Source organism: Nomascus leucogenys, chromosome 9 (assembly GCF_006542625.1).
Source record: "Nomascus leucogenys isolate Asia chromosome 9, Asia_NLE_v1, whole genome shotgun sequence".
Taxonomy (NCBI): domain Eukaryota; kingdom Metazoa; phylum Chordata; class Mammalia; order Primates; family Hylobatidae; genus Nomascus; species Nomascus leucogenys.
In genome coordinates, this window is record NC_044389.1 from 70,996,298 (window position 1) to 71,024,063 (window position 27,766).

At 39.5% G+C, this 27,766-nt stretch overlaps 1 protein-coding gene and 1 non-coding gene across 4 annotated transcripts; both read right to left on the bottom strand.

Annotated features, from left to right (window-relative positions):
• PPM1K (protein phosphatase, Mg2+/Mn2+ dependent 1K) lies at positions 1–27,729 on the bottom strand. 3 transcript variants are annotated; one of them, XM_003265889.4, is made up of 7 exons: positions 27,309–27,729; positions 21,035–21,533; positions 20,038–20,138; positions 9,767–9,932; positions 9,216–9,360; positions 7,341–7,475; positions 1–5,070 (listed from the first exon to the last, which is right to left on the bottom strand). In XM_003265889.4, the coding sequence occupies exons 2-7, from the start codon at positions 21,472–21,474 to the stop codon at positions 4,939–4,941; spliced, it is 1,119 nt and encodes a 372-aa protein (XP_003265937.1). In that variant the 5' UTR covers positions 21,475–21,533; positions 27,309–27,729; the 3' UTR covers positions 1–4,938. The 3 variants fall into 3 exon arrangements, with proteins under 3 accessions (XP_003265937.1, XP_012355014.1, XP_030674975.1); XM_012499560.2 differs by lacking the exon at positions 27,309–27,729 and adding an exon at positions 26,678–27,064 and having other exon boundaries at positions 4,224–5,070; XM_030819115.1 differs by lacking the exon at positions 1–5,070 and having other exon boundaries at positions 7,088–7,475; positions 27,309–27,532.
• LOC115836772 lies at positions 18,105–18,208 on the bottom strand. Its single transcript, XR_004031793.1, has one exon. It is a non-coding gene; the product is annotated as a U6 spliceosomal RNA (small nuclear RNA).
• Positions 27,730–27,766: the final 37 nt, after the last annotated feature.

The window sequence follows — 27,766 nt, forward strand, 5'->3', positions numbered from 1 at the left end:
TTTTTAACATTGTTTGATGCATGTACTTTATTAGAATATTTTGAACATTGAGATAATGTGATTTTATTCTGCTCACAGTTCCTCTAGTACACAGATTTAAAACAATGGTCAAAGCAGCAATGACATTAACTCACTGTAGGAGTCATTATGCACTCAGGTAGTACTTTGGTAAATTACAAAACAAATGTACACAAGGGCACTTCAGTAGAAATTAAATCAGTTTGGGGACACATCAGGCTGCTAAATTCTGTACTAGAATCCAACAGCAAATGAGTCATTCTCGGAAGTGGAAGAACTCCATGATTTCACAGCCTAGAACACTAAGTATGACCACCAATGCACCATTTCAACCATCTAACAACCAATGGGAGAGTCCATTGTTCTCATCCCAATACTAAAAGCAAAAGACAGGCCATCACAAGTTGGCGTGTTCACCTTGTAATGACATGACTTTATTTCTGCTTAAGTCATCTATATAAGCGAATCTAATAAATACAATAAAATGTAACCCAACAAAAATCTCATGTCACTTTTTACAGACATGGGTATATGAGAACCATGGAGGTGCTAAAGAAAAATAGAAGCATTTTCTTATTATCATACTACCATGAAATTAAATTTATGTCTGTTCTAAGGAAAGAAACTAAATGTCCTGTTTGATAAGTAGGCCTACTCATTCTCTACCAAAATCCTAAAAAAAAAATAAAATAAAATTTCATTTAAAAAATAATTTCCGGGCTGGGCACAGTGCTGTAATCCCAGCACTTTGGGAGGCCGAGGCAGGTGGATCACGAGGTCAAGAGATCGAGACCATCCTGGCCAATATGGTGAAACCCCGTCTCTACTAAAAATACAAAATTAGCCGGGCGTGGTGGCACGCACCTGTAGTCCCAGCTACTCCGGAGGCTGAGGCAAGAGAATCGCTTAAACCCAGGAGGCAGAGGTTGCAGTGAGCCGAGATCGCGCCACTGCACTCCAGCCTGGCGACAGAGTGAGACTCTGTCTCAAGAAAAAAAAAAATTCCATCTTTTAGATTATGTGCTAATAGTTCTCTTTTAAGTGTTGGAACAGGGGAAAGTTCACATTATAGAGTACAAAGGATCAAAATGGATCCCTCCAAAATGGACATCCCCCCAGAAAAATGCTTAAGACTTTGAAGCGCTTAAGACATACAAAGATCTGGCCAGGTGCAGTGGCTCATGCCTGTAATCCCAGCACTTTGGGAGGCCGAGGTGGGTGGATCACTTGAGGTCAGGAGTTCGAGACCAGCCTGGCCAATATGGCGAAACTCCATCTCTACTAAAAATACAAAAAAATTAGCCAGGCGCGGTGGCGGGCGCCTGTAATCCCAGCTACTCGGGAGGCTGAGGCAGGAGAATGGCGTGAACCCAGGAGGTGGAGCTTGCAGTGAGCTGAGATTGTGCCACTGCACTCCAGCCTGGGTGACAGAGCAAGACTCCTTCTCAAAAAAAAAAAAAAAAAAAAAATTAGCCAGGGGTGGTGGCATGCGCCTGTAGTCCCAGCTACTCAGGAGGCTGAGGCAGAAGAATCGTTTGAACCCAGGAGACAGAGGTTGCAGGGAGCCGAGACCACACCACTGCACTTCAGCCTGGGTGACAGAGTGAGACTCCATCTCAAAAAAAAAAAAAAAAAAGAAATACAAAATCTGTAACAAATGAACAGCTGATGGAGAACAGGACAGCATTTACTTCTGAATCTATAAGGTACTTAAGAACTTATACTTGTGGAAAATTACAATGACAATGAGTATTTCACCAAACAGATGGTGGCAAATAGTTAGGCAACACATATTAGAAAGGTGATTTCTATACTACACATAAATGAAAGACAAACCCAACCACAATTGATGTTTTACTACATTAATGTAATTTACACTATACCTATACCCACATGGCAAATTCAGTTATAACTGAAAAACTACAGCAGTCCCTTTTTTTTACTACGATTTGCATATTTTCCAGTATCCTAATACATGTATACTTCTCTTTTATAGATTATGATAATCTACATTTAAAATTCCATTTTAATATTGTGGCATGAAAAATACAAACACCGGTACAGTAAGTTTTATGCTTACTCAAAGTTAACTGGCTCAGAGTTTTAAAAGCTTTCCCAGATAAAGCAGAGTCAAGTCTACCCTATATCCCCATCCTATAAATTCCTCTTTGTCGAACCTGGCAATCTCAGTGAGCTATGATTGCACCACTGCACTTCAGCCTGGACAACAAAATGAGACTCTGTAACTATAAAAAACAAAAACAGACAAACTTGGCTATCTACCTCAATCCATCAATCACCCTCACGCCTTTGAACTTGACAACATCACTCCTAATCTTAGTTTTTAAAGTAAAAGATAGGAATTAATAATGTAAAGCATTCAAAACAAAAATGAAATCTGCATATTTGTTTATTTATTTATTTGAGATTGAGTTTTTGCTCTGCTGTCCAGGCTGGAGTGCAATGGTGTGATCTTGACTCACTGCAACCTCCGCCTCCTAGGTTCAAGCAATTCTCCTTCCTCAGCCTCCCCAGTAGCTGGGATTATAGGCGCCCACCACCACACCTGGCTAATTTTTGCATTTTTTGATCGAGACGAGGTTTCACCATGTTGGCCAGGCTGGTCTCTAACTCTTGACCTCAGGTGATCCACCTGCCTTGGCCTCCCAAAGTGCTAGGATTACAGGCTTGAGCCACCGTGCCTGGCTTAAACCTGCATCTTTAGAATGTCATTTTTGTGCGTTAGTTTTCCTTTGCCTGTTGGTTTGGAAATTCTCCGTGTTCCTAAAGGTAGCTTCCACATTTCTGTTCCAAGAACTGATCAGAAAAAACAAGATGGTTTCCTGCTTTAGTTGCCTCCCTTTGGTTCCTCACCTCTCAGACAACAAACAGAATGTTAATAGTCTTTCCTGTGATGTTTTTCCTTCTTTCACCTAACTTCCCTTGAAAAAAAAATCGAAATATTTATTTAGCACTTTTTTCAAAGGGCAATTCCTGATTAATATAGGCAGAAAAACTCAAGATTTATCTTCTTCCATTCCCAAAAACGTAAGAAGATGTGAATATTTATATTGGGCCCTCCTCTCCTCATACACTTTTACCTAGCGCTTAAAGAAAAAAAAAGTCAACTCAAAAAACAGTTGAAGGTATATACTACATCAACTTTTTCTTTTGTTTCTGCCACAAAATTCCATGTCATTCTTAAGATTCAGTATTTTTCTCACATCCTATTACTTTATATACAAATTGCCATATAGCAGTTTTTAACCTATTTCCTCATCTACTGATAACCACTGGTTCTCCACTATAAGGAAATTGCCCCTAGTTTGTCAAGGGTCCTTAAAAATAATATATCAATAATTTAAAACTGGTGAAAGAGCTATGCAAGATTGTTCCCTTTAATTTTGTATTACTCCAAAATATACATATGTACACATACTCACACATATAACAAATTTACATAGTTTGCAGAAATAAACTACAGAAATAATTCCAAACATACATTTAGAAATTCACATTTTAACAGCAAACTTACATGCACATAAAGAGAAGTATAGTTTTATACTTCCTAAGTTTCATAGCAAGCTGAAATGGAGAATGTTTTAATGTTCATTTTAGATTGATTCTTTCTCCTAAGTCTTAGAAAATGAGCAAAAAGGAGACATAAAACTCAAGCTATGTCTATAGCAGTATCAGTCAATGTGGTATTATTTTTACTAACAAATTATTCAATTGCTTACTCTATACAAAAAGTGATATACACATACTATAATACTATATACAAAACACAAAATAGCGTTAGAGATAACAAATGAGAACTTCATACAAAATACTTGATTCCATCAGTATTTAACTTTTGACCAGAAGACTCAGCCTGTGCATTCTTTTCTGATATTAAGGAATAGTCACATTTTTATAGCATTCTTAACTATAGAAAAATAAGAATGAATGGAGGGGAGGGCTGATGAGACAGTTGAAATACATATTTATAAATATGTATACAATTCAGTAATGTCATATCATCTGAATTAATTTCTTTTCTTTTTTTTTTTTTGAGATGGAGTTTCACTCTTGCCGCCCAAGCTGGAGTGCAATGGCATGATCTCAGCTCACTGCAACCCCCGTCTCCCGGGTTCAAGTGATTCCTCCTTCCTCAGCCTCCCGAGTAGCTGGGATTACAGGTGTCTGCCACCACACCCAGCTAATTTTTTTTTTTGAGATTTTTACTAGAGATGGGGTTTCACCATGTTGGCCAGGCTGGTGTTGAATTCCTGACCTCAGGTGATCTACCCACCTTAGCCTCCCAAAGTGCTGGGATTACAGGCATGAGCCACTGTGCCTGGCCAAATTAATATCTTTTGCATGGTTACTTTCACCAGTAAGTGGTCCAGAATACAAAATATGGTAACAGAGAACTGTTTTTATACTTATTCCTTGGTACAGTTATTAAAAATAAAAACTTGCATTTTAGGATTAGGGAAGTCTGGAAAAAAAATTTTTTTAAACTTGGAGATCACATATTGAATAGCTGTCAAAATTCAAACTGACTAGTTTTGAAGAACTTCAAAAATGTGTTCAAATGAATAAAGAACAAAAATGACCAAAAGAAACCCATAGCTGCCTAAGAGTCTTAAAAATTATTAATGTGACACTCTCATCTCTCATCAAGTGTATCCAAACCACTTCTCATTTGCTCTTTCCATTTAAAGACTCACAGTAGCTTCACTACACATATATTTATACTGAACATGTACAGCTGAACATAAATATGATGAGCATTTATGAAAAAACTACTATCTAAGTGGTTTACACTGACTTGTGCACTGATCTAGTGAGTTAGGAGACCTTTTTGATCTTATCAGTTTCTTGACATGCTCAGTGAAAAACTGGTGCACAGAAACTCTAAGTCCCAGCTGGTAATCAGGCCCATCGTCCACTGGAGGCAAAGCTTCTGCTGAATGAGAAGTTGATTTCAGAGTTCTTATATTTTCCCCAGGCACCAAAAGGCACTACTACTGCAGTACTGTTATCCTCAGTACCATACTGTATTGCCTGCAAGGTGTGGCAGGAAGAAAGAGAAAAACATTGGAAATCACAGTCTATACAAAGAGAAATCAGCCTTTCCTTCCCTTGGAAATACCCTTCCCCTAGAAAGCCAAACTGGTCTTATGTGCAGTTACTAACCTACTTATTTCACAATGGTTTGTGATTTTCACCCTGTATTAATGCCCACAAGGATTATTAAATTGCACATGGAATAACAGATGACCCAAAACAACCATATTAGCTATATCCTGCTGTAGCAATTTTGGCAACAGAAACACCAGTGGACTAAGGGGCATTGGTATGCAGCTCCTGAAAATGAAGATACATGTAAAGCATTTAGTGTAGGGAGTAACACACAGTGCAGACTTGATAATTGTTAGCTCTTAACAGGAATTCAATTCCCTTTAGGGAAATTCACCATAACAGAATAAAAACCTTGGAAATTGAAAGACAAAAAAACTATCCATAATCATAAGAGAAATACAAATGGATAATAAGCCTATGCAAATAGCTAACTCCACCAACAAAGAAAAAAGATAAAAATTTCTACACCTTAATTTGATTTTTCCATCTATCGAATTGGCAAAAAAATATATGATAAGAATTTGGAGAAACAAACTGTAGAACACGCTAGTGTAAACTGGTATAGTATTTCTGGAGGATAATTTGGCAAACTTATTAAAAGCTCTAGAACATTGTGTATTCTTTCATCTAGAAATTTTATTTATTTATTGAGACAGGGTCTTGTTCTGTCACCCAGGCTGGAGTGCAGTGGCACGATATCGGCTCACTGCAGCCTTGACCTCCCAGACTCAGGTGATCTTCCCACCTTAGCCTTCCAAGTAGCTGACACCACAGGCAGTACCACCATGCCCAGCTAAGTAAAAAAAATATTTTTTTGTAGAGACTGGGTCTCGCCATGTTGCCCAAGCTGGTCTTGAACTCCTGGACTCAGGCAATCTTCCCATCTCAGCCTCCCAAAGTGCTGGGATTATAGGTCTAAGCCACCATACCTGGCCTAAAAATTTTATTTCTAAGGGCTCAAGCAATCCTCCCACCTCATCCTCCCTCATAGCTGGGACTATACATGCATGCCACCACACCTGGATACTATTTCTAAGAATTAAACCTATTTCCTGAAGGAAACAGATATGCACAAATAGACATCAGAATGTTTATTACAGTGCTTCCTCTGTAGTATGGAAAAAATAAGCATAAACTAAATTTCTTGACCAGAGGAACTTTAAATGAATTATGTATAAGAATAAAATGGAACACTATGCATTCACTGCAAATTTCATTACCTTTGTGAATTAGAATGCAAATATCTACAAGACAGGCAGTTGAAATTGGGAAAGAAGTGTTCATCCACGAAATTGGGCCTATTTCCTCACTTTCATGAACACCCTGTTTAGCACGGGTGAAGGCAGTAACCAAATGAATAATTCATATATTATAATCATGTTTGCCCATCTAAGCAAATAATACTTTTAAAGTAAGGTCTATTATCTTAATTTGGGAAATGCAAAAATAGCTGTTGAATTGAAACATGCCTCTAATATTTTAAATAATACAAAGCATAGTTTACGTTTTCTTTACTGGATATTATCCAGCTTTCTTTTAACTTTAGTTCTGGCTGACACACAACCTCATCCCTGTGCCTTTTTGTATTTTGGTTTATCTTTTCCACACACCCATTCTGAATAACCAGAAGGTGACTGTGCTATATCCTCAAATCGGATATTTGCTTGGAGCACTCTAGTTTAATGGTGAAGTGGTTGGACTCGGGAACCTAGTTGTTTGGGTTTAAAGTCCAGTTCTGCAATTTAATAGTTTTATGACCTTCAGTGATTAACTCTGTAGCCTCTGTACCTGTTTTCCTCATCTGTGAAAAGCGACAATAATAGCTCCAACCTAATAGGGTTACTGTGATGATTACAATATATGTAATTGTACATACTGTACAATACATACAGTAATGAGTTAATACCTATGAATATTGTCTGACACATAGCAAGTGATATATTAGTTTACTATTATTATAATTTACTATTGCCATTACTATCATTTCAAGGTATATACAAAGCCAAAGAATAAACAAAGCACATTTCCTTGGCATATTAAAATTTTAACTTGGGGAAATAATAAAAATTTTATAATTGGAAATATTATGGAATCAGGTGTAAAATTCACTACAACACTCAAAAGCTAAAACACAATGCCTGGACTGTCCTTTCCTTCTCCTTGAGACTTTTCAGGCAGAAGCTCTGGGTCACCTGTTCAGTCACCGCATGGGCTGCTTTGTTGGGATCATGGCACTGATTGACAAAATCACAAATCTCTTGACTATTCACCATGAAGTTAATTCCATCTGTGGTGAGGACCAGGAAGCTGTCATCAGCATGATGTAACTGCAATCAGAACCAAATGCCTATGATTATAAGCTAGTCTCTGCCTTAGCACAATCTTGCTAATTCAAAGGTTTTATCTGTTTTGCTAAGTGGTCATCTGTGTAACAGCTTGCATGCTGATATGGTTTGGCTGTGTCCCCACCCAAATCTCATCTTGAATTATAGCTACCATAATTCCCATGTGTTGTGGGAGGGACCTGGTGGGAGGTAACTGAATCATGGCGGTGGGTCTTTCCCATGCTGTTTTCATAATAGTGAAGAAGTCTCACAAGATCTGATGGTTTTATAAAGGGTAGTTCCCCCACACATGCTCTCTTTGCCTGCCACCATGTAAGACATGACTTTGCTCCTCTTTCACCTTCCACCATGATTGTGTGGCCTCCCCAGCCATGTGGAACTGTGAGCCCATTAAACCTCTTTCCTTTATAAATTACCCAGTCTCGAGTATATCTTTATTAGCAGTGTGAGAACAGACCAATACATAGGCAAACCATGAAAATGTAAAGCCTACATGTTGGGCAAAAGTAGTAACATTTAGAATTAACCAACAAGGATAAAGCTAATATTTAGTTAGTAAAATATAAATAGTAGTTAAAAGCAGAAAGTAAAGAGTAAAGAAGTTGCAATCCTCTGAAATCCCATCACCAGAGGTAATCACGCCTAATAATTTAGCAAACACCCTTCAAGATATCTTGATTTAATTCCATAATTTAACATCACAAAGGGAGAATCCAGATAGCCCAATGCTGAGAGGTAGCTCAATGTAATGGTTATGAGTGCTGTCTCTAAGCCCAGGCTTCTAGGATTTGAATCCGGCCTCTATTATCTGGCTGGGTGAGCAGAGGTGCATTGACATCTGTATGCTTCAGATTTTCCTTGAAAAATGGAGATAGTAGTACTTATTTTGAACAGAGCCCAGCACATAGTACACTCTGCCTAAGTATCTGTTAGATAAAATGAAATGGGGTATCTATAACATGAAGTGGGATATCTATAGACTTGAAACCCTTCATGCAATTAATTAACAAGTGTTTGCTGCCAGTTTTGGAAGCCTACACTATACTGTGCTAGGGACTATAGTGGCTCAGGAGTTTTAGAGAACTCTCAGCTCATGGACTGGGTGTGTGTTGGGGGGCAGTTCAGGACAATGAGGACACTGATTAGTACATGCAAAGGATGCCACAGAAGTAGAGGTAGGCGATTATGCTGGCTGATTGGGTGCAGGTGATGCTGGCTGATTGGGTGCAGGTGATGCTGATTGACTGGGTGCAGGTGATGCTGGCTGATTGGGTGCAGGTGATGCTGGCTGACTGGGTGCAGGTGATGCTGGCTGATGGTGAGCTGGGGTGCAGGTGATGCTGAATGACTGGGTGCAGGTGATGCTTGCTGATTGGGTGCAGGTGATGCTGGCTGATGGGTGCAGGTGATGCTGATTGACTGGGTGCAGGTGATGCTGACTGGGTGCAGGTGATGCTGGCTGGGTGCAGGTGATGCTGGCTGATGGTGCAGGTGATGCTGGCTGATTGGGTGCAGGTGATGGCTGATGCTGACTGGGTGCAGGTGATGCTGGCTGACTGGGTGCAGGTGATGCTGGCATCTTATTTTACCTGAAAAGTTTTTTTATCCTTCCATAAATTACTCCCTTTTAAAAATCATTTTGGCCTCCAAGAAAGGTGCAGCAGAGACAATCCTACATTCACTCTCTGCAGATTTATCAAGTGTTGGCAGATCCTTTCTTACCTTAATCCTCTTAGTTTCAGGTTCTGCTATGACACCACTGGTCTTAAGGTCCAAATCTCCAATACTTCTTGTCATTGCAAGCCTGCCATTTACGTGAGGCTGCCCCAAACTATTCCAAGCTACAAAACCACCACATTTCTTGATCCTGTTAAAAGTTAAATGACAATGGTGTGATATGTAGAAAACCCTTTGGGAGGCCAAGGAGGGCAGATCACGAGGTCAGGAGATCGAGACCATCCTGGCTAACATGGTGAAACCCCATCTCTGCTAAAAAACAAAAAATTAGCCGAGCGTGTTGGCGGGCGCCTGTAGTCCCAGCTACTCGGGAGGCTGAGGCAGAAGAATGGCGTGAACCCGGGAGGTGGAGCTTGCAGTGAGCCAAGATTGCGCCACTGCACTCCAGCCTGGGTGACAGAGTGAGACTCTGTCTCAAAAAAACAAAAAGAAAACCAAGTCACTGTTAAACTTAACCATGACATCAGTTTAAAAACTATTATGAACTAAAAACATCATCCACATAGAATGATATGATGGATCAGTGGTGGTAGTACCTTTCTTTTTCATCTTTTCTTTCTGGAGTATGGTCAGTGGTCAGCTTCATGGGTTTTCCTTTTCTACACAAAATAGCCCGGCTGTCCCCAACACTGGCTACAACCAGTTCAATACCATCTCGCAATAGGGCTACTGTTGCAGTAGTCCCAGAGGTCAGAAGAGTTGCTACAAGTATTATGAAAAAAAGAGTACAAGTTAGTGACAGTCAAATGATTGGATATGGAATTTTTATTACAAAATAAAACACAAGCATGATAAACTACTGCTGGAATATATCATTCTAATTTAACTAGAGCTAAGCAAATAAAATGCAAATGAACTATGTAAGTAACAGCATGCAGAGAAACAAGTATTTAATTCAGTAACAAGGCTCCATGCAAACGGAAAGGTTGCTAACCTAATTTGGCAAACACTGCATCACTATCTACAAATGGCCTCTATTCATATCAAGTAGAGCTGACTTGAACTTGTAACAACACCTTCATGGATATCTGGTGTCTGGACTGAAAGTATTAAAATTTAATTAGGTTGGCTATGATGGTGGGATGACTTAGGTCTACTTGAGCCCACAGAGGCAAGCTGATTTTTCTATAGTCTACGGATTTAGAAGGTTTTCTCTTCCACTTTTTACTCCTATCCTGTGAACATACTATCAGTTAGTAGGCTAAGTGACATATGCCAAGGGCATACCATTTGCATATTCTACCTCTGTATGCTTCTAAAACTGTTTCAATTTTATAAATGTTCATCAAAAAAATCCTAAAATGGTTACAGGCTCACATTCTTTTCTGTTTATCTTTGTCCTCCCTAGACATGAAACAAAGTTACAACCATCATTACAGGAGCAGAGAATCTGGGGGAGGGGAGGTGGGGAATGAAGTTCATTCTAGCTTCTCATAAACTTGGTGTAGTTAACACTCCTAACTCCAGAAGGTTATAATACAAAGAGGTGGTCTCCAAACGCAGGGCAGTACTGCCAGCTGCAACTCCTGGGGTCCTGCTTGGGCCCAGAGCATCCCACGAATATGAATTTTCTCTAATAACAAATAAAATTCATTGTTACTGGGCTTGAGGTCACCATTTCCTCCATCCAACTCAGACTGCATTTCTGCATCTTCCTTTGATTTCTTCTAACAGTGTCTGCCCTAAGTTCTTTACCACTTGTTAAAAATTGTTAATTTGCATTGAGCCTTGTCAAAAGTGAGAATATTGTGAAATTATGGGCTAAAAAATAAAACAAAGTGGAAGAAATTGGAAAAGATAACTTATTTAAAGCAGGTATTGTCTTTAGTAACACTCTTAAGTCTTTAAAACATTCCAAAGATGACTTTGATTTTAAAGGTAGATTTGGGAAAAACGAAGTGCTACTGATTTGACTGATTAAGACTCAATCTAAGTTTTTTTTTTCCCCAAAAAGATAATTTTGAAAACTTCATCAGTAATGCATTGGAGGGAGATATATACATAAATAGATTTTTCCAATCAGTGTATTAAAATGCCTGCTTTAATCAGAAAAGTAAGATGGAAAAGCATGAATAAACTCTACTTAATCTTTTATAGTCATGCTGAACTTTCTTGAGAAATAACATTTATAGTTGCACTATCTTTCCATTTTTCTCTTGATTTTGGAACTGTCGTGCCAATGTAATATTTCTGCAATGCTGAAAGATATATTTGTCCACCATATAACATAAATGTTTTAGCATAAGTATCAGTGATATTTATATTACAAATGTTAACTCGTAACTTTAAATTACCCAAACGACTATAAAGCAGTGGAATCTTTACAGTTTGACTAACTATGATATTTCAAATGATTTAAAGAGCCAGGTAAGGGAACACGGCATTTATTCAGATGCTACCTGTCCCAGGAATTTAATATTCCTTCCGTTTGTTTAAACCATCTACAATAGTTTTCTTAAAAATGGTTTATTATTGGCCACAGTAAAAGAGTTAAAATTTCATAAGTAAAAGTTTAGTTATTTAGGCTTGTAATTCATGGCTCGGTCACCTAGGAATTTTAAGAGTTTGACTTTTTACCAACCCAACTTCACAGTTCCAAAATCCCAGGATTTATAGGAAAGGCTTCAAAACTAACTGTCAATTCTGATTTGCTAAGCATTTAAGAATATAAATATTAAATCAGCATTCATTTTCATTTAACGTTTAACATGGAAGTAAAAATTCTCACTTTTTGCTCTAACAACAAAACTAGAAAACTAAGACATCTTTCAATAAGTTCTTAACACTCACTGGACAATTTCTACTGCAAGTCATCTCAACTAATGGGACAGAGATGTGGGAACCTTCCCGTAGTCCAGGCTAGGAACCGCTGGACTCCTTCACCTGGGACAAAATTAAGCAGATCTCTCTTTCCACTGAAGCCCAGCATATAGTGTCCACGGGCTCCAGGTCTAGAGCTGCTGACCAGGCACAGTTCTCTGCCACAAATAACACGCACAGAGGCAAATAGGAATTTCACCCAGGAATTGTGCTCAAACATTACAAACCTGCAACACAGGGGAGAGCAGAGAAAGAGCTGCAAAATAAGGGAAGGGTTTTTTATTTTGGTGAAAATTTAACTAGCAAATTATATAATATTCCAGGAGATGCCAAATCAATTATTCCAAAACTCAGTTTGTTCCAGTTGATGGTATTTTGTAGTTGAGTCTATTTTTTCATCACAGGGTAACACTTCTTTCTTAATTTTGTGGTTTCTAAGGTTGAAAAAACTATACAAAAAAGTATCTGTACCAAGACACATAAATGGTGACACAGACCTACATTTAACACACTCACAAAAACACTCACACATACACACATTCACTGAAATAGTTGGTCTTAAACACAGTAAATCACTACCTTTACTGAGTTAGAAAAAATGCACTGTAAATTTGTTTGGTAGCAATATCAGAATTGTCTCAATAATAGAAAGGTAAATCTACAGTTACAGCATGGAAGAATTTGTATCTGACAAGCAGGATGTAAACTACAGTATACCACCAAATTACTGGGACTTAAATATATATATCAAGAAGGAATCAAAGCACCCATTATACAAGATACATGGAGTAGTGCATTTGTTAATGGTGCTTAATGCAGAGACTTAGTACCTAGAAGGCATTTTTGAGTAGAATGATTAATTTAAATCCATTGCTTAAATAAAGGCTAGCGACACTCATGTTTATAATTTTATATAATTCACAAAATGGTTATTTCTGCAGCTCTCTCTTTCCCCCAGTGTTGCAGGTCGACACATCAAAAGAAAAATGATCAAGATTGTGAATGCCAACATAAAGAGCAAAAGCTATACTTTTCAAAGTATAATAATTTTCAAAGTATAATGACCCCTAGTAATTACTCAGTTGTGTAAATAATACTATGTATAAGCCAATACAGTTTCAATATTTATTAAAAATGGGTGTTCTAGACTCATGATTCATGAACACCAAAATCAAAGTAATGAGCTGAAGCAGTAGCAGCACAGTAAGAACATCTCATCAATGTTCTCCCTACTTTTTTTTCTTTTGGCTGTCCCGGCATAGGGGATTCAAAAATGCTGTGTTTACAGCCCTGGTTCTTTTGTAGTTTAATTCTTCCACAAAGAGGTCACAGGATATGAAGAACATAAAAGTTTCTGGTGAGACTCATAACGCCATCAACGTCCCCCACTCTGAATGTCAGAGCAAGGCTTCTCTTTTTGTTCCATTTGTCCCTTTCAGAGCTTTGTTGCTTTCAAAGTTTAAGCAATCTGGAAACACTCTGAAGAGCTTATAGGAAATACAGAATTATAACCTAATTTTCTACCATCTAGTTTGTTCTAAGTGGCTATCTGTTTATAAACAACAGACTGGTGGGATATCATCTGGATTTACTGGCTGCTTTTATTAATTGTAAAAGTAGACATTACTGGTATAAATTGAATAAAAAAATTAAAAGATGGTGATGAAATTTGCTACTGATAACTAAGGACAGGTTGAAAATGCATTAACAAAAAAGCAATAAAAATAGCTGACAATTTCTTAAGGGCAAGGGAATCTTGTTCTTGCCATTTCTTGATAAGTGGCATTTTGATTTTATTCTTTTCAAAATATCCCCAGCTACAACAGTAAATTATTTTATTTTATTCTACTCAAACGATAACCTTTTATTATATTTTACAGATCAGTCATCCAGGACAAGCTGCGTCTGTGGTTGGCATCATCTCATTTTTGAAAGGACTGAATGCACATAAAAGTCTCTTGCCCACGCTGAACTCGCACATGCCTGGCAGAGAAGAGCTCTCACTAAGTGTAACTTGAATGTGATCTTGCCCGGGCAACAGCAGTGCCATTCAACAGTTAATATTTTAAATGTTAGTAAGATAATTTGAAGCTCTTTACATAGCTGTAACAGCTTTGGAACTGAAGTTGAGAGGAGATAAGACTGTTTTAATTGCACTTAAGAAAGTTAATATGGTATTGATACAGGAGCTAGAAATAAATTATTTAGGCAGATAGTGAGGGTAAAGGAGTCCTTGGCAAGGCTTCCCTTTTAACAAAAAGCAGCCTCCAAACCATTTCTTTTCTAACAAAGAGCAGCCTGAAAAATTGAGCTGCAAACATAAATAAGCAAGCTGGAAGCTTGCACAGGTGAATGCCAGCAGCTGTGCTAATAGAAAAGGACTACCTGGGCTGGGCACGACGGCTCATGCCTGTAATCCCAGCACTTTGGGAGGCCAGGGCGGATGGATCACCTGAGATCGGGAGTTAGAAACCAGCCTGACCAACATGGCGAAACCCCATCTCTACTAAAAATACAAAAATTAGGCAGGCATGGTGGCAGGCGCCTGTAATCCCAGGTACTCGGGAGGCTGAGGCAGGGGAATCACTTGAATCTGGGAGGTGGAGGTTGCAGTGAGCCGAAATTGCGCCATTGCACTCTAGCCTGGGAGACTACAGTGAAACTCTGTCTCATAAAAAAAAAGAAAAGAAAAGAAAAGAAAAGGGCTACATGGGGCAACTCTGTCTCAAAAAAAAAAAAAAAAAGAAAAAGAAAAGAAAAGAAAAGGGCTACCTGGGGCCAAGCATGTTCAATATGTTTCCATCTTCCCTTTTCTTTGTCACCATGTGTAAAGAAATGGGCAACATGGTGCTGGCCAGGTAGAGAACCCATCTGCATAATAAAAGATTAGGGTGGGGGTGGCCAGATTCTTGAATGCTCTGCAAATTGCACACCTAGGCCTAATCAGTTTTTCGTGTGCTATGCAAATGGCACATCTGGTCCAACCAATCCTTTGTGCCCTATGGAAATCAGACACTGCCTCCTCAAGCTCATCCATAAAGCCTCCTGCACTTCAGCATGGACTAGAAACCTGTTTGGGACCCCTCTTTTTGCAGGAGAGAGCTTTTCTCTTTCTTTCACCTATTAAGTCTCCACCCTTAACCTCACTCCTTGTGGGTCCTCGTCCTTGATTTCCTTGGCATGAGACAATGAAACTCGAGTATTACGCCAGACGAACAATGCTGCTTCAGTAGGACTGAGGGGCACGCCTCTCTTTTATACCTAAAATCTCACCATTAGTAATTCACTTCTATGGTTTTTTTTTTTTTTTTAATTATACTTTAGGTTTTAGGGTACATGTGCACAATGTGCAGGTTTGTTACATATGTATCCATGTGCCATGTTGATTTCCTGCACCCATTAACTCGTCATTTAGCATTAGGTATATCTCCTAATGCTGTCCCTCCCCCCTCCCCCCACCCCACAACAGTCCCCGGAGTGTGATGTTCCCCTTCCTGTGTCCATGAGTTCTCATTGTTCAATTCCCACCTATGAGTGAGAACATGCGGTGTTTGGTTTTTTGTCCTTGCGATAGTTTACTGAGAATGATGTTTTCCAGTTTCATCCATGTCCCTACAAAGGACACGAACTCATCATTTTTTATGGCTGCATAGTATTCCATGGTGTAAGAATAAAAAGAAATGAACAAAGCCTCCAAGAAATTTGGGACTATGTGAAAAGACCAAACCTACGTCTGATTGGTGTACCTGAAAATGATGGGGAGAATGGAACCAAGTTGGAAAACACTCTGCAAGATATTATCCAGGAGAACTTCCCCAATCTAGCAAGGCAGGCCAACATTCAGATTCAGGAAATACAGAGAACGCCACAAAGATACTCCTCGAGAAGAGCAACCCCAAGACACATAAGTGTCAGATTCAACAAAGTTGAAATGAAGGAAAAAATGTTAAGGGCAGCCAGAGAGAAAGGTCGGGTTACCCACAAAGGGAAGCCCATCAGACTAACAGCTGATCTCTCGGCAGAAACTCTACAAGCCAGAAGAGAGTGGGGGCCGATATTCAACATTGTTAAAGAAAAGAATTTTCAGCCCAGAATTTCATATCCAGCCAAACTAAGCTTCATAAGTGAAGGAGAAATAAAATACTTTACAGACAAGCAAATGCTGAGTGATTTTGTCACCACCAGGCCTGCCCTAAAAGAGCTCCTGAAGGAAGCACTACACATGGAAAGGAACAACCGGTACCAGCCACTGCAAAAACATGCCAAATTGTAAAGACCATCGAGGCTAGGAAGAAACTGCAGCAACTAACGAGCAAAATAACCAACTAACATCATAATGACAGGATCAGATTCACACATAACAATATTAACGTTAAATGTAAATGGGCTAAATGCTCCAATTAAAAGACACAGACTGGCAAACTGGATAAGGAGTCAGGACCCATCAGTGTGCTGTATTCAGGAAACCCATCTCATGTGCAGAGACACACATAGACTCAAAATAAAGGGATGGAGGAAGATCTATCAAGCAAATGGAAAACAAAAAAAGGCAGGGGTTGCAATCCTAGTCTCTGATAAAATAGACTTTAAACCAACAAAGATCAAAAGAGACAAAGAAGGCCATTACATAATGATAAAGGGATCGATTCAACAAGAAGAGCTAACTATCCTAAATATATATGCACCCAACACAGGAGCACCCAGATTCATAAAGCAAGTCCTCAGTGACCTACAAAGGGACTTAAACTCCCACACAATAATAATGGGAGATTTTAACACCCCACTGTCAACATTAGACAGATCAACGAGACAGAAAGTTAACAAGGATATCCAGGAATTGAATTCAGCTCTACATAAAGTGGACCTAATAGACATCTACAGAACTCTCCACCCCAAATCAACAGAATATACATTTTTTTCAGCACCACACCACACCTATTCCAAAATTGACCACATAGTTGGAAGTAAAGCTCTCCTCAGCAAATGTAAAAGAACAGAAATTCTAACAAACTGTCACTCAGACCACAGTGCAATCAAACTAGAACTCAGGATTAAGAAACTCACTTCTATGGTTTAAGCCTTTTTCAGGTGTCTGCTAACTAAAATTCAAATCCATCCAGGAGTGACAGCTCATTAAAATGCATATGTTTTATTAATAATTTGATTAAATCAGCTATATGATAATAAAAGAAAAAATTACAGTAACTTCAGTGGGAAAGAGTAGGCAGTGGAGATCTCAGTTCAATCCAAATAATTATTGAGTACCTGCCAGGTTCTATGCAGGGTGCTGCACATTGGAGATTCAAAAATGAATAAGCCACAGTCCTTCACCTCACAGGAAGGGTTCAAGGAGAGGGGAAAGGGGTTAATACTAAAAGAGAAAAGATGAAAGAAACTGGAGAGGGTAAACTGCACTTAGTACAAAATTTTGTTTCACTGGCACTGGTCCTATCTATATACATAGGCCGAAAAGAATATTATCCACTCTTATAATACTGATACTGCTTCAGTTCTTGCTAAAAACTAAAGTTTTAAACTTAAATAATAACTTTGAAATGTAAAATGACATTTTAAAAAATCCACAAATTGAACAGTTACACAACATATGGCATTCTATCTTTAGTGGCTTTAATGTATTTGATAAAATAGGCCCTAAATATCAAAAGACAATTTTTGCCATCTTTGAAGCCTTTGGCAACTTATTAAGAATAAAATTTTTAAATGTTCTCAAAACACTAATTTTTAAAAAACACAGACCGATAAGAATATATACAAAATAAGAATTTAATAACAAATAACAAATTTAATAACAAAATAAGATTTAATAACAATATTATAATAGACTTTTTCTTTTAGTACACACTAAGAGCATCATCCTGTCTTGCTCCATTATACTTTCAAACAAATTACCATTATATGAAAAATACATTTTAAAATATCTTAAGAATGTTCTGGGATCATTCTTAAGAATGATCAAAGCATATGATAGAGGAATTAAATTAAATAATGCATTTTAATTTCTTTATTACAAATGAATTAATTTTATTAAGAATAAAAAATATGGAACACTTTATGTATTTGTGTGCCATCCTTGCACAAGGACCATGCTGATCTCTGTATCATCCCAATTTTAGTGTATGTGCTGCTGAAGTAAGCATATGAATTACATTTTTGTGATTAATTTCTTTATACAACTCTTTGTTTTTGTGACAAAGGTATCTTTAGAAAGTTTCTTTTAAGATAGGCAAGTTAATTAAATTCTTTAAGTTCAAAATTCTGTTGAGTTATACTTTATTCAATAATAAAAGGAGTCGTGTCATATTTTACATCAAGTCAATCACTGATTGGTTTAAGCATCTACATTGACTAGATACTTTTAAAAGAGGCTGATGGCATTGAGAAGGTCAATGTTTTTGGTTGGTGGTCACATGCCTGGGATAAATATGGACATTCTCATCCAAAAACCTTGCCCAGTAAGCTGCAGCTATTTACAGAACAGCTGGGGCACACCACCGGCACTACAGTCAACAAACATTGTGGTGTGAGACATAGCCAGACTCACAGCTAACTCAGTTATTATGAAATAAGAGCATACCAAAATTCAGGAAGTAATAAAAATAAAACCATAAGAAAACATTTGATTTCCTCTTTTCCTTCAGGTGTTTTAACTATTTGGAACAAGAGCTAAATCTTATGCATAAAGTTTACCTCTTTCAACTTCTGTCTTCTTAAAGGTAAGGGTCCAGTTGAAAGGAAAAAGAAAAATTCCAAAGGAATGAGAGAAAAGAAAATGGGCCTAAATAATCTACAAACTGGAAAACATATCCCTGAACAGAGTGGACTGTAATGCTTTCCTGAGGAGTGGGATAGTAAGGTTCTCAAAAAAAGCTCAGGAAAAAATCTCAAGATGGTAAATAGAACCATCCCAGAGTTACCTTCTCCTCTCATCATGAGAGGATAGAGAGAATGCTGGTGGTCAGGAAAATCCCAGCCCTAACTCTGAACTGACCTTTACCACTCTAATCTTCAGTTCCTTCACTCTGAAATGCAAACAATCTCTATCCTTATGTACTCCAACTGAAGACTGTTCAACTGACATTTCTGTGGTGCATTTGATTTCTTTCTTTTTTTTAAGAAAAGGATGAACCAAATACAGATCAAGATTATTGCATGATTCATTTTCAAATCATCTACAAGGTTACATGCATACATTCATTTGGCTGGTACAGAAATTTTCAGGGTTAACTTTAACAGCAAAATATTCGGGACTAGCTAACTAGAAAACGTTTGCTGAATTTTCCTGAAATGGTTTTGATAAATTTAGTCAAAACCAGAAACATTTCACTTTCAAAATTTAAGGACATACAGTACACAAAATTTTAAATTCAGCTAGCATGCCCTTATGCTGAAAATATCACTAGCTACCAGAGAAAAGCTGCAAGATTGAGCTTTTTAAGAAGTGACAGAAAAATATTTTCCTTCTAATTATACAAATTAGTGCATATTAACCATTGTCTTTTTCTATTTAGGACCTATTTGCAATTTTTTCTTGTTGGACAATGACTGTCCTCACTAGATGTGATTACCCTGTAGTGTATTTCAGCACTTGGTCACCAGATCCATCTAAAAAAAAACCAAAAACCCAAAACAAAACTCATAGTATGGACATTTTGTCCATAAAATGAACAAACAGATTAAACATTTTTAAAATCTTTTAAAAACTAAAGTACAACATCAGAACTGTTCCAGGGCTTCTCTTTCTGAAAAATTCTCCAATATATTGCATTTAAAAGTGAGGAATTAACATTAATTTGAGTTCCCAACAGCATTTAATGTGATTCTTCATATAAACTCATTTCTATATAAATCCTTACAAACAATTGTCCATTAAAATCCCCTCCCTCAAAGGACTTAAATTGTTTCCTTTTTACTCCTCCCTCACCCCATGTACTCCCTAGGACCCAAGGAATGTGATAGTTTTACATACCATCAGCAGACAGGCGGGCATGACTCGAAAAGGCTTTATCTATTTCTAGAAAAGCCAAGGTCAACAGAGTTTCCAAGTTCTTCTCCTTAGGAAGCAAATCCCTTTGTGGGGAGGAAAAAAAGAGCCTCAAACAATCATTTTATAATAGGTTTTTCTCCTCACTGTTACTCTAGCTAGCAGTCATTCCATACAATGGGCCTCATGATTTTCCTGTCAAATGCTGAAGACTTACTGGCTAAGGAATACTTATGGAGAATCCACTAAGTATCAGGCACTGTGATAAGCTTTTAAGGGCACAACAATGAAAGTCCAAGTCCTTGTCCTTGAAGAATTGATCCTCACTACCACAACCCTGAGAGGTCAAGAGTTCCTTCCTATTGTGAGTTCTTTCGTGGAATGAGGTATACACAGGAAGTCAAGAAATGGTCACTGGGAAGTCAAAACTAGTCACATGGTCGTAACTCCATCACATGTTCTCCCTCTTTCGATTTTAGCAGTAATGTGATCCTCAAAAATGCATTAATAGTAGTTGAAGTAAATAAACTGAAGAGCTCCAAAACGCCTGCATTAAATGCATTTTTCCACACTAATGCCAATCATCCAAAGCTATTTTCAACAAGTCAAGTATTCAAAATTATTCACACCACTTGAAAGAGTAATTACCATTTCCTGAAGCACTTATCTGTCCTACACTGATGGGAGTAAATGCTTCTCATAGCTTATCTCATGTACATTATGCCACTTCACTTAAAATTATCACAAATTAAGTGCTATAGATTTTAGTTAATGCTTTCCCCAGGGGAGTTGTTAAAACATGCATTTCTGAAATTGTGATAACCATAAGTAATAAATGGCACACTTAAACTACTGCTCATTTGTGAAGCATGTGACCACTCAAGTAACTATGTTTACCCTGGAAGCCTCAGCCAAAGGGTGAAAGTTTAAGTAGGAAGTATAGGGGGACTGCAAAGTCAGGAGTGAAAGTCATTGTACATACATAATACATTTCTCCATGTGGGTATGACAGAAATCAGCTGCTGCAGGTCCACCGTGTCCATCATACACTGCAAAGTACAGGACCTCATCTGTCAGCTGAGCGAAGTCAAACCGATCTTCATTCTCTTTCCGTTTGCCAATCTGTGAGGCGCACCCCACATTTTCCAAGCTGATTTTGGGAATTGGCTTGCCATACTTAATGCTGGGTGGCAGCAGAATTGGCTCATCGATGCGGTTATCCCAGATCCCAAAATTGTCCCAGGTAGCTGGACTCCCACTACCGTCTGGGTCAAACCGAGAACACCTAGGCTCTGAAGTGGAGCTGTGGCATGTGGGTGTCACCCGCCTGTCGTCCTGCAGCAGGCGGGAGCTTAGCAGCACTCTCCTTCTCACCTGGTTCCCACCACTTCTGACCAAAGTAATTAAGGCAGCTGTTGACATAACTCAGCTCCAAAGGACTCAGTGATGAGGGAAAGGTCAATGGAACAATAATGGAATGTCTTCAAGAAAAATGATGCAAGTCACAGGGGACAGAGGGAGAGAGGGGTAGAGGAGGAGAGGGAGAGAGACAGAGAGAGAGAGAGAGACCATCAGAAATTTTGAATATAACTGATATGTCATCAAATATTACCAAAAATGAAGCTCATAAAGGATTTGACAGAAAATACATATATTTCTGTTATATATTGGGTAGGCATCCAATAGCCTACCTCTAAGAACAGTGGATCAAAAATGATTTTCCTACCGCATTCACAGCGTTTACATTCTATAAAAATTTGACGGTGTGCACATATACAGAACATGTATCTCTTAAACTTGAACCTGCAATCACTTGTTAAAATGCAGGTTCTGACCCAGTGGCTATGGGGTGGAGTCATTCTGCATTTCTAACCAACACCCTGGTGATACAGAAGCTGCTGGTCCCCAAGTTACACTTCTAGTAGCAAAAACACAGAATACATGTATAAATAAATATACTTCCCTTCATTAACTCTATTACTTTCAAGAAAAGGTAGGGGTAAATATTAACAATAGCAACAAAGTCTGTTCAGGAAAAAGTAACAGGCTAATAGAATACTTAAAATAGTTCTGTTTCCAAAGAATGGCCAAGTTTTAGCAAAAACATAATCTAGGATAAATCTAAGTTTTATTTTAACATTTCTCAACCTACTAAGCTTTACATACTATATTACTATGGTAAATATAAATTGCTGTGCAAACACCCCAGAGGCACAAAGATAAGCCAGTTTTGATGCTCCCCATCCTGGTAGACTCTCTCACTAGGAGGGTATGTGGGTATGATATCAGGAACCTGGCAGCACTGCATTTGTGACAAGCAGCCCTGATTTCTGAACGAGTGATCTACGTATTTACATTCACAACTGCAGCTCTCCTTTCCCCAACCCTAGCAACCCAACGACACTTGAGACTACACTTATTTGAAACGATTACTTTACACCCCCATTTCTGGACTCCACCCCGAAACTCAATCCTAAAGCCTCTCTTGGCATTACACGGTGTTACCGGGGGAATTCCTACCCCACTGCAGGTAGAGCTGTTTCTGGGAATTTTCCATACAAATAAAAAATTTGTCTCCATAGGATTTTGTTCTATTACTTTATTCTTTTAAAATCAACTTGAAAAGATGGCAGAATACTAAGGTTTGATGATGCTGGTGGATGGTCTACAGATATTATATTATTCTCAATCGTATGTTTAAATTATTTCACAATAAAAAATGAACTTGAAAAGATGTATCTTTCCAAAAGGTATAAACATACACAAATGAAACCCAGCTTGAGTGCAGTTATGAGAAAATGCACTACAGATTTCAAACAATTACTTTCAGGAGAATTTTTGGAAATCAGTCTAGCTATGTATAGGGAAGGCCATTACTTCTTTCGGTGGGTAAAACAGGCAAAAGAAAGAACGAGGTTCCAAAGAACATCCTTAGATGTTTATTTGTTTTAATTTCTTGTAGAGATGGGTTCTCACTTTGTTGCCCAGTCTGCTCTTGAACTCCTGACTTCAAGTGATCTTCCCACCTCAGCCTCCCAAAGTATTGGAATTATAGGCATGCGCCACAGAGACTGGCCTCAATCTTTAGATATTTAAGCAATAAAAAAAATATGAGCTCTGCCGTCACAGAATTTAGAACAAAGATGGCCACCAAAACAAGTAATGTATCATCAAAGACTTAGGAAGTCATCCCTTCTTGGCCTTTTGGCCAAGATTCTGCATAGAAGGCTGAAATTCATTTCTTTGTAAGACAACATTGTTGGGGGGTTGGAGAGTGGCAGAGACACAGCATCTCTGGTTATCAAAGAGAAGTAACATGGCCAGACCCGGTGGCTCACACCTGTAATCCCAGCACTTTGAGAGGCCAAGGCAGGCAAATCACTTGAGGCCAAGAGTTGGAGACCAGTGGGCAACTTTGCAAAACCCCGTCTCCACTAAAAATACAAAAATTAGTCAGGCGTGGTTCCGCATGCCTGTAGTCCCAGCTACTCACGGGGCTGAGGTGGGAGGAGTGCTTGATCCCAGGAGTTTGAGACTACCCTGGGCAACATGGTGAAACCCTGTCTCTACAAAAAGTACAAAAATGAGGTGGACAGATTGCATGAGCCTGGGAGGCAGAGGCTGCAGTGAGCCAAGATCACATCACTGCACTCCAGCCTGAGCAATGGAGCAAGACACTGTCTATTTAAAAAAAAAAAAAAAAAGCAAGAGAGAGAAATAACACATTCCATTGCAAGAGATGTTTGTTCTTTTGCTTCTAATTGAGAGTTAGATTTTATTCAGCAACAATTATGGATTCAAGCCAGCAATGGTGTGTTAAAAAAAATTTTAAAAACCAATTATGTTAACTATAGGTGATGAATTGAGACTTCAAACTATAATACAATCTACCAGGTAATAGAAGTACTAATTATTTGGAGATAATTCCCAAAGCAGCTTTATATAATATAGAAAAAAAAAGAACTTTAAAGAAATACATTTATTAGAAAATATTTATATTTGAAGAGTTAACTTGAGATTAGCAAAATACTATTCTTTTGGTTTCGGTCTGAAAGTATATATGCCATATTCAGCCTTGAGCTACTTTGCAGTCATACACCTACTTTAAACCAGAGTTCTGGAATTACAAATAAATAAATATTAAAGTTTCTGCAGCTCTTCTAGTATATTCTTGCCATTTTATCTCCTCTTTATCCTCCCCCCAATTTTTTTTTTTAAACAATAAAATAGAACTGCATTCTCACAGAGAACAAATATCCACTGGAAACATTTTTAAGAAATGAGATAAAATGCAAATTGAGCAGTTTCTATAAGGCTAAAAACCTGCGTATTTTAAAATCAATCATCAACCTGGCATCCTTCCTCGTGTATTGTTTCTACAATCATCTCAGAAAGCAGGCAGTCATAGGAAAACACCTACTTTAAGGCATATTATTGGCAGAGATGAAATGTGACCCAGATATATAGCTAGTTTATAAAAAACAAATAAACAAAAAACCAGGTCGGCATCGCTTAGGTAAACAAGAGATATTACGAAGTGGCTCCATGTCCTTTTCCATCTGCAATGTAATTAAATCATATCAATCCCCTCCATATTCCCTAAGAAACAATTCAAAAGCAGCTGGAGTTCCCAAAGTAAATAACAACTTTGAATTAAACCTGCACATTAAGAAAAGTTTCCTCCTCCAGAGCTCCACAATCGGGATCTGCCATCAGAGACCCCACAGCTCTGCCGATGCCCATGGGAATGACTATGCTTTGACCAGCAAGGCAAGGGGAGTAGAACTTGTGATGTGAAAAACAAAAACCTTAAGGAAAAAAAAAAAAAGCAATCAGTGTTCTCTACAACAAAAAGAGTGGAGAACAAATTAGCAAACACCTAAGGATTGTCTTTTGTCAGTTCAGCAATTAAAAATTGGGATGAGTTCATTATTCCGCAAACTAAGAGACAGAAGGAATCTTTTTAAGTAAGCAGGGGAGATTTAGCTCAATCTTTTGATCGGAAAACATGGCCAGTTTATTTTTATAAACCATTTTAACATTATATTCAATCTTTGGAAGTCAAGTCTTCCAAAAGAAAAGCACTGTCACTGGCAGGAAGGTGCACTGGATTTGAGTTAAACTGTTCTTGTATGTTAAAAGCAGGTCAAAAGGGCAGTTTAAGCACATGCCAAAATTATTCAGGAGTTCTAAAGTTCCGAAACCTGCTTAGATTTTATCCCTCTAGAAAAAATATTTTAAGAAAGCATTCCTATCTGCCCATTATGAAGTGGCATTTAGGTATCTACAACTTCCACAATGAGAACACAGCCCTTTTAAATATTCTTAAATCAAATATTTACCTATCGACCTTTTTAGAAAATCAATTAAGGCATCTCAGTAAATTCAAATAGTATGGAAATTTCCAGAATGTATTTCAGCTAATTTGGACCCCAGTACCTTCTTTATCAATATCCTGCTAGGAGGAAGGGAAAGAAAATTTACTGCTTTACCTGAGGGGAAAAAAGAAAACAACAATAAAAACTCCAAAGGACTCCCCTTAGGTTTAATGTGAATATGTCTATATTCAGATGTGTGACTGGAGAAAAGTGTGAAATGTGAGCAGTGAAAAGTACTCAGTATTCTATTCCCATAGATATCTTTTAAGACGTTAGTAAATATGCATACAAGCCACAGACTATATCCTAAACCTGTTAACTTTATAATGCCTTTAAGAACTTTCCTTCACAGTCTATTATGTCACCAGCCACTTTCCTCTCTTCTTTCCTCGTCTCTAAGGATTCCAGTCAAGGAAGTTGCCTGGGTGATCAATAGTAATGACTAAGGTTGAAAGAAAAAATCATTAGCGAGAACTCACTACTCAAATATTGTAACTAAGGTATTTTATCAGACACACACACACGCACGTGCTGCTCTTCTTCCTGCCACGGCTGCCTAACCAGAATACCACGAACCATGGCTGTTTTTTCTTTTTCTTTCTGAGACAGGGTCTTGCTCTGTCGCCCAGGCTGGAGTGCAGTGGTGCGATCTCGGCTCACTGCAGCCTCGACCACCCAGGCTCGAGAGATCCTCCCACCTCAGCCTCCCAGGTTGGGACCACAGGCACATGCCACCACGCCCGGGTAATTTTTGTATTTTTTGTAGAGCCGAGGTTTCGCTATGTTGCCCAGGCTGGTCTCGAACTCCTGGGCTCAAACCCGCTTTGGCCTCCCAAAGTGCTGTGATCACAGGCGTGAGCCATTGCTCCCGGTCTCATTGCTCTTTTTCATGGTCATTGTAATCTGTCACTGTAGTCGCTCATTCTGAAGCCGAAGGACAACCTCGAGATTCCTCCGCCCTGACGGAAAGAACCGATGACGCCTTGCTGCACTTTAACAGTGGGAGGCTCAGAAAAGCCCGTGGAGCTTTAGAGACTGCAAATTCCCTGGCTATTTCCACCTAGAGCCTCTTTGTCACATCCGATGAATTCTCTCATCTACAGAAAGCGGCTGCTGAAAAAGACATCACCAGCTACAAGGCCTTGAGTATTACAGCGCTCCCTGCGCAAACTAAAACCCAAGTCTTCGGATCAAAACCAGCCGGGGCTGTGCATCCTTCCCGATGCCGGACCTCCTGAAAATCTCACCTGGGTACAGCTCAGGATCCTGGGCTCGGCTCGCTGGCCCTGACAGGCGAGTGGCCAGGGTGACACACGGTGGGAAGAACACACGCCCGCCTGCCTGCGAAGCCTCGCAAATAGCTGGGCTCCCTGGGCACCTTCTGCCGCCAGGTCTCCGCCTCCCAACCTCCCTCTGGGCGTACCGAGCCCGTTGTCGCCACGTTTCCCTCGCCCGGGCGGCAATGCGGCACCCACCCCGCAGCATCCTCGCTTCCGGGGCCTCGGGCAAGGGTCTCCAGTCTCGGCCCACTCACCCTGCCCCCCTCGCGCCGCGCTGGCCCTCCAGCCTGCAACTACATTCAAGGCCGAGCGCAGTCTGGGCTAGAAACCCGCCGCCCGGGGCGCAGGCAGCCCAGCTGGGCCCCGCCCCACCCCGACGAGCTGCTCACGACCTCCGAAGGGAAGAAAGCGGCGCTCTAAGAACCCAGAGAGACCGCCGGCCAAGCGCCGACTCGTGGGGCTGGGGAACGGAAACCGACGTCTCCCCTTCGCCCTCCCGGGAAACCCTTCTCCGCTTACTCTCCATTCCGCGACCGCCAATAAAGAACAGCATACATGGTTAGCAGAAATAAATGAATTGCACTCTCTAGGCTCTTACCTCTGGATGGCTACGTCCCTGAAAAATGTTTTAATTCGCTAACGGAGGGCGGGGGAGGAGCTTTCTTGGTCGGTAAATAAGAGTGCCTTCTCCGTTGTCTCGGATCTCCGAAGCAAGCAGTCAAAGCGGCCACTGCCTTGCCTGCTGGAAATTCTCGAAAATTTTTCTCCCGCAGTTGACCAGATGGAGAGGGAGAAGTCTGTTCCCGCTGACTGACAGCAGATCCGGCCAGTCGGCGCTCGGCGAGACGGCTGGCCGGCCGCCCGGGCCCTCGATCGCAGCCAATCACAGATGCCGATGGGAACGAGCCTCCCCGCGGCTGCTGTTTGACTTCGCAGGCTTCCAGCTGCGCAGCGGAGCGACGTCACCCTGTGCCAGTGGTGGCTCGCGGCGGCGCCCCGCCCACCCGAGGTTAGCGCCCCAGCCAAAGAGGGGGCGCGCTTGCGCGGTGGGTGGGG